Raw genomic sequence first — 12,420 nt, forward strand, 5'->3', positions numbered from 1 at the left:
CATTCCAGGTAGAGGGCCGCTCGGATCTGTTCACAGGCACTCTGGCCCTGGGGGGGGGGGAGCGGCCAGCATTAGATGAGGAGCCTGGAGCATGGGGCACCTCCTGACAGCCCCCCCATGGATCTGGGGACTTGGAGCTGGCTTTGAGGGCTCTCCGAGCAGGGGGGATAGGTCTTGGTGTGGAGCCCCCCTCCCCCTCTCCCAGGCCCAGCCCCCAGCGGTGTGTGTGGATGGAACGGAAGGGCCTGTGGTGTGGCCCAAGGGCTGCGGCCGTGGCTGAGAGATCAGAAGCCCCGTCCTGGCCTCTACCCTGCCCCTGCTCTCACCTCAGGCCAAGAGGGGTCTGCACCCTGAAGCCAGGCCGCTGTGTGTGCCAGGCCTGTGAGAAGAGCTGGAGGCCTCCAGACAAAAAGGGCTTCCTCCATGCCTCTCCCTGTACCTTCCCACAGGCTCCATTTAGGCAATGGAGCTGGTGAGGACAGTAAACACTAGCTCTACTTCTAAAATTACTTTTATTAATGCTTGTTCCTTTTTATTAAACTTTCTTATTAGTTTTCCTTTGTGTTCCTTTTATTGTCCCATGCCTCACCCAGAAAGCCGCAGGTTTGGCTTTGCCCATGACTTCATGCCCATGAAAGCGGGGAGCCCTGCTTTCAAACAAGGCCTGCCCTCCAGTCCCCTGTGGCAGACGGGACAGGATCCTGGCTACATTGCAGGTTAGCTGTGTGACTCTTACCCTCTACTTCACCTCTCTGGGCCTCAGTTTCTCCCTTGTAAAACAGGGGATGCTAATAGTCCGTGCCTCGGGGTTATAAGGATTAAATGAGGTAGGAGGAGGGGAGACCCCTTCCTGACCTGCATGTAGGTGATGGGCTCCAGCTGGGCGGCCCGGAGCTTCCGAAGCTGCTCCTTGTCTTTCCGCAGGTCTGTCTTGCAGCCAATGAGCACCATGGGGGTCCCACGGCAGAAATGTGTGACCTCAGGGAACCACTGCAGAGGGAGAGGGCAGCCATCAGGGCTGAGGCCAGATCCGTGGGCCCCCCCGAGGCAGCCTGGCTGGATCGTGGGCCTCACCTTGATGAGGACGTTGTCATAGCTGGTGGGGTTCATGACGTCATAGCAGATGAGCACGAGGTGGGTGTTCTGGTAGGACAGGGGTCGCAGCCGGTCATAATCTTCTTGCCCTGAAATGGGAGAGTAGGTGGGGTCAGGGAGCCACCACCTCCTTATCCACCTGAGACCCCTGTCTGGGCTCAAATGGGCGAAGGGTTGGTGACTGTGTCTCTAAAGCCTTGGTTTGCTCATCTGTAAAACAGAGGGGGGAGCACAGGAGCAAAGATTCCACGAGATGAAGCCCATGCACTGCTCAGAACTGGTCTGATTACAGGGTAATCAGAAGAAGCCGGAGAAACTGCTAGCAATTATGTCCGTGGCAATTACTGCCAACCCCCCGCCCTACCCCTTGCCCTGGTGCTCAGGTTGAAGATAACAGGCCAAATCAACTCCCCTCCTGGAAGAAGGTTCAGGGGCTGGGTGGGACCAGGCCACTGCAGGATCTGGGAGGGTACCCCCAGGCGGAGAGGTGTAGGCTTGGGTTGGATTCCTCCTGCCCTTCTGGCAAAGCCCAAGAGAGTGGTGAGGGGACGGGCACAGCTGCTGTCAGTCTCACCTGGGGAGCGGGCTGGTGCTCGGCTCCTCCCCCACACCGACTGTATCAGACGCCAAGGCTGGGTGTGTTTTTTTAATGCTTTTTAGTAATTTTTTATATTGGCAATTTCGAACTTACAGAAAAATTGCAAAAAGGGTGCCAAGAACTCCCTTCCTTGGATTCCTGAGTATTTCCATTTTGCCCCACTTGCCCTTTGTATGTGTAAACACTGGTGAGAGTAATTGTGAGTAATCACGTGCATTCTGCGGCTTCACCCCAGGACAGTCCTTGCGGATTTCTAAGAACGAGCACGTTCTATCACCTCCTGTAGAAAAAGTCGCAAGCTGGAGGACCACCGTGGACGCTGTGCTCTAACCCTACCCACAGGCCGCATTCAGATCTCAGCGGTAACGTCCTGTAGTCGTTTTGCCCCCCGTCCAGAAGCAGGCCCAGAACTATGCCCTGCCCTGCGTCACCGTATGCCTTAGTATTATTTCAAAACTCCCACAGTGAGGGGTGCCTGGGTGGCTCAGTCGTTAAGCGTCTGCCTTCAGCTCAGGGTGCGATCCTGGCATTATGGGATCGAGCCCCACATCAGACTCCTCTGCCGGGAGCCTGCTTCTTCCTCTCTCACTTCCCCTGCTTGTGATCCCTCTCTGTCTGGCTGTCTCCCTTCAAATAAATAAATAAAATCTTATTTAAAAAAAAAAACAAAAACTCCCACAGTGAGAACTGAGCCCTTTTGGGCTCCCTGGCAACTCCCCAGCCACCTGTGCTAAGGCAAAAGGTGACCTTCTTCCCCGACTGGAACACAGAGGCCCAGGAGGCCTCTGCCCCTCCCCCTGGCCTGGGGGTGCCTAGGTGGCGCCAGCCTGCCCTCCTGCTCCCTCCCTGCCAAAGCTGGTCTCTCCACTGAGCAAGGACAGGCCACATCTCCTGGCCCCCAGCTGCTGCTGGGACACCGCCACGCTCTCCCTTCCCAGTGGCTCTGCCTCAATCCAGGACTCCTGCAGTGTGCAGTGTGACCAGGGTCACAGCTATGACAGTGGCTGGGCCAGTTCAGCCAGAGTCCCCCCAAAACTGTGGAAGGAGTGAGGGACTGTCAGGGCCCAGCCTCCCAATTGTCCCCTCTCCTCATCTTGGTCCATGTCTTTCTAGACCTGTGCTGTCCAATAGGGTAGCTGCTAGCCCCATGTGGCCATTTAAATTAATTAACATTAAAAATTCAGGTTCTCCATTGCACTAGCTACATTTCAAGTGATTAACTGCCACACACGGCTAGTGGCTCCTGTAACAGGCGGCACGGGTGCAGGACATCCCATCACTGCAGAAAGTTCTGTTGGACAGTACCGCCCTCGTCTGAGCCACCGCTGGCCTCCCGTGTCTGCTGCTGCCCCTCAACGACCCCTCCTCCACCCGGTGGCTGGCTGGATCTAAGACCCGCAAGCTCCTGCCTCTCTCCCCTCGAGGGAAGAATACCTTCAGTGGCGCCCTACTGCCCTTTGTATAAAATCCAAACATCTGCCAAGGGCCCATGTGACCTGGCACCCACAGACCCTGACCTTTTCTCCCCCATCACCCCCCGACTCCCTGCTCACGGTTTCTCAAACCCACCAAGCTCTCGTGTCTCAGAGCCTTTGTACTTGTCGCCCCCGCATCCTGGAATGCTTGCCCTACTCACACACCCCCATTTTCTTCTTAGCATTTTACTTTAAAACATTCAAACTGAATGTCCACATTATTTCCTTTTTCAGGATAACATCTTCTCCCTACTTCACGATAACACCACTTTGCTTTATACATTTTAGAGTGCTTCTGCCTATGAACAGTTAAGAAATCCTTACAGCTATCATCTGATGGTCTAGACAGGAAGTGAAAAATACTTCCATTTACACAGAAACTGAGCTCCAGAGAAGTGACCTGCCCGAGGTCATGGCATCAGTGACCCAGCCAGGGCTCAACCCCAGGCCATTGGGTCCTGGTCGAGCACTCCTTCTGCTGATACCCAGCACTGCTCTATTTTGCTTTGCATTGTGCGAACATGGGTTCTGGGCCCCCACAATGTAACAGTGCAGCTCCTACTTCTGGCACAACGTGCACATCTATTCCCCGTTAGAAATATGGCAGGAGTGGACAAGTAGTGGTCAAATGGGCCCCCTGTGCTCCGTCGGCTTCCCTCAGCCTGACCTGCTGGCTCCTCGGAGAGGCCTTCCCTCTCCACGCAGCATCTGCCCCCCGCCGTGCGTGTCCACAACCTGGGCCGGTAAGTGCCCTGAGCGCAGGGACCAAGTCTGTCCTTAAAAGTCATCCTGGTGCCTGGCAGGTGTCCAGTCAGGCCTGGCTGCTTGTTGTCTGGAGCTGATCCACTCTTGTCAGGTGCAGCAGAGAGCAGGGCGTTTAGCAACTCCAGCCGCGGAGGATTTCAGCAGAAGTCGGGCTGCAGTGGCTGGAAGGAGGAAGTCAGGCTGAGCCTGCCCGCCCCCCCCCAACCCAAGCCCCAGGCCTCTGCCCTTGCCCATCCGTCTTTGACAGGTTCTTGCCCAGGTAGCAGCATGCCTTGCTCCCTCCTTTCCTTCAGGTCTCTGCAGAAACGTCACCTCCTCTGGGAGAGCTCCCCTGACTGCTGCCCCACGCCCGACCACGGCTCTATTATTCTTCCGAGTACGTGTCCCTCCCTGATGTTGGGTTTTGGTTTGGTTTTGTCTGCCCCGTGAGCAGCAAAGCCCCTGAGGACCGTGATATTCCCTGGGACACAGGCGCATTCAGTAGCTCTCTTGCTGAACGAACAAATGAGTGTGTGAATAAAGTGTAATGCTAACCCCTCTGGCTTTCAGCAAGGGCATTTCACTTCTATCACCTGGGAGGTAAGCTAGGCAGAGAAAGTTCTTCCCCTAAGGAGCCCGTGTGGCCGAGAGGGGCCTTTTCCAAGGTCACAGACAGGATCCCTGTGAGCTGGAATGCCAACTCAGTCACCTCCAAGGTCAGCTGCCTGCCACGCCACTCTGAAATTGCCAAAAATTCTCTCGGGAAGCCTTCCCCGGACTTCCCAATTGGGAATCAACCTCTGGACCTTGTGTCCTTACAAATGGTTTCCTCACCTGTGAAACGGGCATGAGAGAAGCAGGTGCGCCTTGGTAACAACACTAAAGAGCGAGCATCGACAACGCGTCGGCAGTGCTCCCTCGCCGCGAGGGCTCACCTGAAGCCCACTGCCCGCCCTGGCCCATCACTCCTCATCGCGATGCTAATGAGGTGGGGCTCTTGTTACTCCCATTCTACAGATGCAGAAACTGATGCACAGAGAGGTGAAGGGAGTCGCCTTAAGGTCACACAGCTAAGGGGAAGCTCCGTAAAAGAGGACCACAGGTAAGACTCCTGGGGGTGCCTCTCTCTCAGTCCGCTCCAGAAGGTAGGGAGCTGTCCTCACCCTATAAGTCCCAGGCCTGACCAAAAGGCTCCCAACACAGGTATCTCAAGAGAGAGAGGGGCTCTGGGAGGGGACAGGCAGCCAGCCCAGATTCTAACTCCCTCCTCCAGGCTGCCTTCCTGACTTGACTGTGCCTGGCTCAACTTTTCCCAAGATTCAGTGTGGACCTCCACATGGGGACCAGGCGGGCAAATGATGGACTCCCAGAGGCTGTTGACCTCATGTCCCCTTGGGAGATGTGGAATGTCCTAGATGTCTCTCCCACAGGAGTCAGGAGAGCCAGGTGACACTCAGACTCATGTTCTGTGACCTGGGTGCCTTCCCTCTCTGGACCTCAGTGTCCTTATCTGGCAAAGGGGGTGATAACCCTGCCCCTGATACTGGAAGTAAAGGACTTGTAGGCTAAGCAATGCTGAACAAAGGTGAAGGACTGCTACTATGGTTACTATTAAAACAGAAACTTCCAGGGGATGGGGTCCTGGGTGGGGAGTTACCCCGGAGCTTTGGACCCACAAGCTTTAGGGGTCCCCCAACCACAGCCCTCCCCATTTACCCACACAATGCCAAGACTTAAAGGGGCCAAGTCACCTGTCCAGCAGCACACCAGGGTCCCACTATGGCCTCTGCAGGTGGGCTTGCACGGAGTTACGTGCGAAGGGATGCATTTGTTTATAGCATGTAAAGGTCTTCTGGGCCACAGCTCCCCTTGAAGTGGCCCATCTTCCTGAAGCTGGTGGGGCTGTGGGGCGGGGAGGAAATGAGGCTCTCGCCTAGCACGAGGGTATTTCCTTTGTGGGAAGGAGCTTTGTTGTGTCAGTCATTTTCCAGGGGCAGGGGTCTCTAAGGCCTGGAGCTAGGTTGAGAAGAGGGTGTCACTGGGCCACAGTAATCCTCAGATCTGCTGGACATAGAGAGAGCAGGTGGTTCCCAGCTCCAGCCAGGGCGTTGGTCAGGGGAGGGGCACAGGCAACATGAGAAGGGGAAGCTGCCAGAAGAGGAACCCACTGGCTGCTATTGGGACCCGCCCACCTGTGTTTCCGCCCCAGAGGCGGGAGTGGCTGGGGCAGCCCCGGCTTGGAGCCCAGGCCACATTGACTGGCACAGCTTCAGCTCTTCAAGCCCCCAGGCCTTCTGGCTCTTAGACATCCCTCTGGTCCCCGATTCCCTGTCTCAGCAACTTCTTTGCCCCCCCACCCCACTTCCCCAATTTTTCCTATTGTTCCCATCTCAGGCTGAGAAGGGGACCACAGCTCCCCACCTCTCTGGGCAACCCCCATCCCATCCTATGACACCCCACCCCTGAACCCCACCCCAAGGCCCAGACAGTTCCATCTCTAGTTGGTGTCTTAACATCCCACCTTGCCGCCACCTCCCTTCTGCCCAGGAAACTTCAGACCGCACCACAACTTCCTGCCTCTGAGGGTGTCAGGACCCACGGCAAGAGAGGCTGTAAGGCAAAAGGGCTCACTGTGCCCTCCTCCCCTTCACCTGTCAGCTCTGAGAGCTCCATCACCCCTCCAACCACCCTCCCATTGCTGTGGCATCTGTATCTGCTTCCGCAGGATGGAGACAAGCAGCCAGACTGGGCTCCCACGCAGACCCCTACGGCCGAGGTCCTGGGTATGGAAAAATTTGGCCTCCTGGGGGCCACCCCTGTCCCATAGTTCTGGTCACCGATGGTCAGGTGGAAAGATGCCACTCTGAACCACCATCTGCCACCACAAGGTCTAGCTCAGCAGGTTCCAGAACCTTCTACAATAACCTTTACTAGACTCACCTCCAGCTCAGCCACTCCCCTCACCCCCTTAGTCTCTTTCTCTAGTTGTTCCCCTGGCCCTCCTTTTCTGCCACTGATTTATTTATTTGAGAGGAGAGAGAGCGAGAGAGCAGGAGAGGCGGGCGGGGGGAGACGCAGAGGGAGAGGCAGAAGCAGACTCCCCAGTGAGCAGGGAGCCTGATGTGGGGCTCGATCCCAGGCCCTGAGATCATGACCTGAGTGGAAGGCAGATGCTTAACCGACCGCTTAACCGACCGACGGAGCCATCCAGGCGTCCCCTGCCGCCGACTTTTGATCTCCGTCCACGCACAGGTAGACACGACCTCACTGCCTTTACCAGAACATTCTCCAGGAGCGCCTCTGCCTCCAAATTTCTTCTGCACTTATTCCACAGGCACCGTGCTGGGCACTGGCACATGGGGGAGGATTGACCCAGTCTCTCCTTCACGTTCCTCGAGACAGGGCTTCCTGGGTCACAGCAGGACACCCTGGAAGGAGTGGCCACGTTTCTTTCTCCCTGAGTATTCCTCCGTGGGCTGTCCTGCTGACGTGAAGCCAATCTACTTCCCTAGGACTCCACTGAGTCATTCAACCCCCAGCTCTGTTTCTCTGATGCTTCAGGAGTCCTTTGGGGAGGGCAGGGAGGGGGCCAGCCGGAGCTCTGCAGGCCTTCGATTCAGAACAGGTTGGACTTGGGTCTGAGCCTGAATAGCCAGGCAGGGGATGGGAGTGGGGGGCTGAAAGAATCATGACAATACTTAGCCCTTCCCAAGAGCCAACCCCTGTGTCACACCATCACATGGATCTAATTTAATTCTCAAGACTAATGTGGTTAGCCCTGACTACAGATGAGGAAACTGAGGCCCAGGTGCCCATGATGACACGCGGCTAGGGAGCCAGCATCAAAGCCCAGATCTGATTCCAAAGCTTGTGGCAGGAAGATCATCATTGCTGTGGTGACCACACGCCTCTGATGACTGGGCCTGGAGCCCCTCCAATCCCTTCTGCAGCAGCTGTGAGCGCAAATCCTTCCTTACACCAAACAGAAACCTGCCGGAACCTCCACACCACGATCTGCCCTAATGTATTCTTTGAGCACCTTTCTCTGGGTAAGACCACAAACACCAGAAGCAGTCCCTGTGCTGGGTCTGATGGGGGAGGCTTCCATGAACAGTGAACCCCAGGGATCTGATAGGAGAGGCCCTGAGGTCCCAAAGGACAGAGGAGAGTGAAAACTATCCCGTGACTCTCCCTGCCTCACCAGCACCTCACCCACAAAGTGGGGCTAATGGACCTGCCCCTCCCTGGATCCCCGACAGGAAGTATGTTAAATTAAAAGTATCCCAGACACACTCTAAGTTTTACTGCTCTTATGGCTACGCCCCCGGGGAATTTCTCAGCAACCTTTGGCTTTCTCAGTTTGCAGGGCTGGAAGCAGGGCCCTGTTCTGGGGGCAGCCGTTTGGGGTCCTCATCCAACAAGAGGGGGGTCCTTAGGGCCCCACCATACAGGAAAGGCTGCTGAAGTCAGGAACGGTGGAGGGGTCTGGGGATGGGACAATTCCTTTTCTGATTGTCTCCAGGGTGGAATGAGATGCTACTGGCCGCCTTAGGGTGGGGGATGTCTGGATTTTGGCTCCATCCAAGGCTAGTGGAGACTTCCCCTTGCATGTACAAGGCCATCATGGCCAGTGGACAGGACACCTGATGACGTGGTTCCACGCAGGTCACTAAACACTGAGTCAGAGAGGTTGGGTGAGATCCTGACCTTTGTCGCCCAATGTTGGTTCAGCCCAGAAGGGGATTGAGGGCAGGATGGAAGCTCTTTGAAGGCAGACACCCCGCACTACTCCCACCAATGACCCCACAACAGGGACTCTGATAACTGACGTGATTAGCAAAAATCTACTCGTGTTAGGAGTTGCAGGTGGCCGAGAGAACCTTATTCTGGACTTAAAGCTCTGTTCCTTCCTCAGTGCTTGGTTTATCCCCAGGGAACCAGGAAGACAGAATCGCAGCCAGAATCCTAGAAGTACAGGCTCAAAACTGTAGACGACAGAATTCCAGAACCGTGTATGTAGCCGATGGAATCCCAAAGGTGTGGCACTCAGAATTTATGTCCACAGGACCCTGAAGCCTCAGGATTGTCAACCATAAAATCCTGGAGTCACAGGCTCTTATCTGTAGCCCAGAGTTTTCTAGAACCACAGGACCCAGAAATTCAGCTCACGGAATCCTAGCACCAGAGGACTCAAATCTTCAGCCCACAGAATTTTAAGAGACCACAGCATGCAACACACAAAATCCTGGAACCATGGGAAGCAGAAGCGATGCCCACGGTTTTCTAGAACCACAGGAGAGGAACGAAACCGTGGGTCCTCGGCACATTAGCGCTAGGAGGGTGGCCGAGGAGCTCATCTCATTCAAGTACCCTCCTATCAAACATGGGGCGACTGAGGCCCTCTGAGTCTCCAGGGCCGCCGTGCCAGAGCCCCTCCGCGTTTTTCAGGAGGCCTGGGAGGTCAGAGCCCCATAGAGGCTGGTGGGCGGGGATGCCCGGAGGGGGATGCCCGGGCGGGGGAAACCCTTCGGGCACCCGGGACCCTCGGTGCGCAGGCGCACTCACCGGCGGTATCGTATAGGTTCAGGGTCACCTCCTTGCTGCCCACAGTCACGCTGGCCGTGTATTTCTCGAACACGGATGGGGCGTAGTCCTGTCGGAGAAGGGGTCGGCTGGTTCTTAAGGGGTGCGACAAGGACCCAGGGTCCAGCTGCGCCGCCCCCTTCACCCCATCCAGCTGGGCTCTGGAATTCCCGAGGGGGCGCCCCGGGGTGGCGGCCGCCTTTCCACTAGCGGGACGCCGGAGAGCCGGGGTCCAGGCTCAAGGCCGGCCGTAGCCCCCGGTGGTCCCAAGCCCGTTTGCCCCGCAGTCTAACCCCCACCAACCCCCCGGCGGGCCTCACCTCAGGGAAGGAGCCCTGGCTGTACACCATAAGCAGTGATGTCTTGCCGCAGCCGCCATCGCCCACGATCACTATCTTCAGCTCCTTCCTGCCCGGGCCCGGGGCCCCGGGGGCGTCCATAGCTGTGAACAGCCGGCTCTGGCAACCGCGCGCAGGGCAGACTTCTGCGGCTGAACGATTGGGGGCGGGGGCCGGGGCGGGATCCAGGGGCGGGGCTAAAGAAACCCCGCCCGCTGTGTGCCGGCATCGCCTCCGCCAGGCAGCCACCCAGGCCCACCTCCCTGCCTCAGTTTTCCTTTCTGTTGGGGTCCCGGCCCGGGGAGTTCACCTTTCATTTCCAGGGAAACTGAGGCAACTGAGAAACGGGGGTATTTAGCCTGTAGCGCGGCTCCCACTCCCTCCCATGCATGTCAAGGCGCGCCCCCCACCGACAAGATTCGATCGTTTCCGCCGTTCCTCGCAGGGCACCCCTGATTGGCAGGCTCCGCCTTCTGGCAGGGACCCTCTGATTGGCCGGCTCGGCCACCCCCGCCCCTCCGCCATCAGACAGGGACCCTTTGATTGGCGGATCGTTGTCCCAGCACCAGGGGTCTAGGAGCTTTAGTCTCAGGCTCTGGAAAAAGCCCCTTGTCTTGGCCCCGCCTCAGCTGTGTGGTCTGGGGCAAGTCGGCTTCTGAACCCGTTTCCCCACGAGGTAGGTTGGTAGTGCCAGGGAAGATGCTGGCACGGGGGGCGTGTCTGCTCACCTAGGCCAGCCCTACGGGCGCCAGTATGGGCGCGGGTTGGGGGTGGGGAATAGCGGTTCCCCTCACCTACCCCCCCACCTCCCCAAGAGCGCAAAGTGGACGTCTGGCGCCCTCTGGCGGGCAATCGCCTTGGGGCGGACGGCTTAGAGAGCAGGTGAACGACTCCGGAACAATACCCTTTGGGGGTTGGCCCCAAACCACGCGGGCGGAAGTCTCTTTCTAGCAGGGGCCAGAGGCGTGAACCGAGGAAAACACCGTCGAGGAAGGGATGGGGAAAGGGCAGATCTAGTTGAGATAAGCTGGGCCCCGATAACACCCAGCCCTCCCTGAAATTTGATTAAGAACTCTTCAGCCAGCAGCCACGTATCTTCATTCCAAGGATTCTCACCAACCCTCCCATTTCCCTGATCAAAACAGCTATTTATTGAACACAATATTCAGGTACTATCGGGGCTGCTGTTTGAGATCACTCCTGTCCCCCATTCCTTCCCTCCCCGCGACCCTGGACCAACAGTCCGTTGTACAAGCCAGGCCAGTGGTCAGAAGAGGAAGGGGACCCCTGGAGCCAGTGTGTGGCAGGCAGGCACTGATTGAAGCATGGGCACGTGAGAGACAGGCCCTATCCAGGGCCTCTGGTAGTTTCCTCAGGGAGGGTTTAGGACTCAGGATCTTCTATCCGCCCCCCCCGGGGAGACTGTCAATTTTCAAGTTCTCAGCAAAGACCAGGTAACTTTACTTCATGGAGGCAACTGCCAACCTGGCAGTTCCGTAAACGCCGGGTAGGTTTTCCGCGAACGCAAAGCAGGGTCTGACCACCAGAGGGCAGCAGCGACCGCTCGTGGAAGCTTACAAGTAAGAGCCCAGAGCTGGGAAAAGGAAGTAAGGCCCAGCTCCAGGTTAAGTGAGTCCTACGCCCGGCGTTGGGTCAGAGGGCCACCTGCTGGGTCAAGCACCCACACACAAATTTACAGCAACTCAATCATTCCTTTTCTGCAACACAAGTTTATTGAGAGGCAACTGTGTTCCTACCTGCAAGAAGCTGTCTTGGGAAAGCATTCTGAAAGCGTCTGGGAGATGTGAACAATTTAGAGACCAGAACCTCTGTAAGGTTCGAGGAAGGTTGAGCCCAAGCTAGGCAGTGCTGGGAGGGCAAATCAGTGGAAGCAGGGTGGGTAACCTGGGCAAGGGCATGGTGCTGGAAAACCCCAACAGGTTCCACAGCGCCTGGGCAGCGAGGAGGGAGGCCAGACATGGTTGTCAAGGTAAGGAGGACCCTACTACCAGGCTCAAGAGGGGTGCTGGACAGAAAGCTCCTAAAAAGAAGTGCCCAGCCAAAGCCAGGCCCTCAAGCTCTCTCTCTGGTGAGCCAAGAGGAGCTGTGATTGGCTGGTGAGGCAGGGCTGGGGTCATGTTTCCATAGCGGCAGCCTGAGGCTAGCAGGAGAGGAAGGACAGAAGAGGCCTTTGAGTGAAGAGATGCCCACTTACCTTTACAGCCAGCCCTGGACCTGACCCTGAATCAAGGACCCTGAAGCTCAGGGAGGGACTGGAGGTCAAGAGGAGGGGCTGGGGGAGAATTCAGTTAGGAGGGTCATCCCACACTGAGCGAACTGTCATCTGGGGGTTAACCACACCTCCTGACTTTCCTCAAAATCCCTGACCTCAGTTTCCATTTTCTCCACCTGAGAAACAGGACTCCGATCCCAACTTAAGACAGAACAAATGGATTCCCAAAACTGAGGGGGGAGAGGAAAAGTGAGGCTTCCCAGCCCTGCCTGCATCCAGGCAGAACAGCTGACACTGGCTGCAGCCACCCGCCCACCCACCCACCCCCGCCAAAAGGCTGGCAGAACCCCAGCC

At 56.9% G+C, this 12,420-nt stretch overlaps 1 protein-coding gene across 1 annotated transcript; it reads right to left on the reverse strand.

The window, feature by feature from the left end:
- Nucleotides 1–5: 5 nt before the first annotated feature.
- Nucleotides 6–12,379, reverse strand: LOC100478285 (ras homolog family member F, filopodia associated; the record flags this gene model as incomplete). Its single annotated transcript, XM_002913121.4, has 5 exons — nucleotides 9,816–12,379; nucleotides 9,478–9,565; nucleotides 1,075–1,184; nucleotides 856–990; nucleotides 6–47 (listed from the first exon to the last, which is right to left on the reverse strand). Coding segments are annotated over exons 1-5 (495 nt in total), but the record flags the coding sequence as incomplete, so codon positions are not given.
- Nucleotides 12,380–12,420: the final 41 nt, after the last annotated feature.

This window comes from Ailuropoda melanoleuca, unplaced genomic scaffold (assembly GCF_002007445.2).
Source record: "Ailuropoda melanoleuca isolate Jingjing unplaced genomic scaffold, ASM200744v2 unplaced-scaffold2135, whole genome shotgun sequence".
Lineage (NCBI taxonomy): Eukaryota > Metazoa > Chordata > Mammalia > Carnivora > Ursidae > Ailuropoda > Ailuropoda melanoleuca.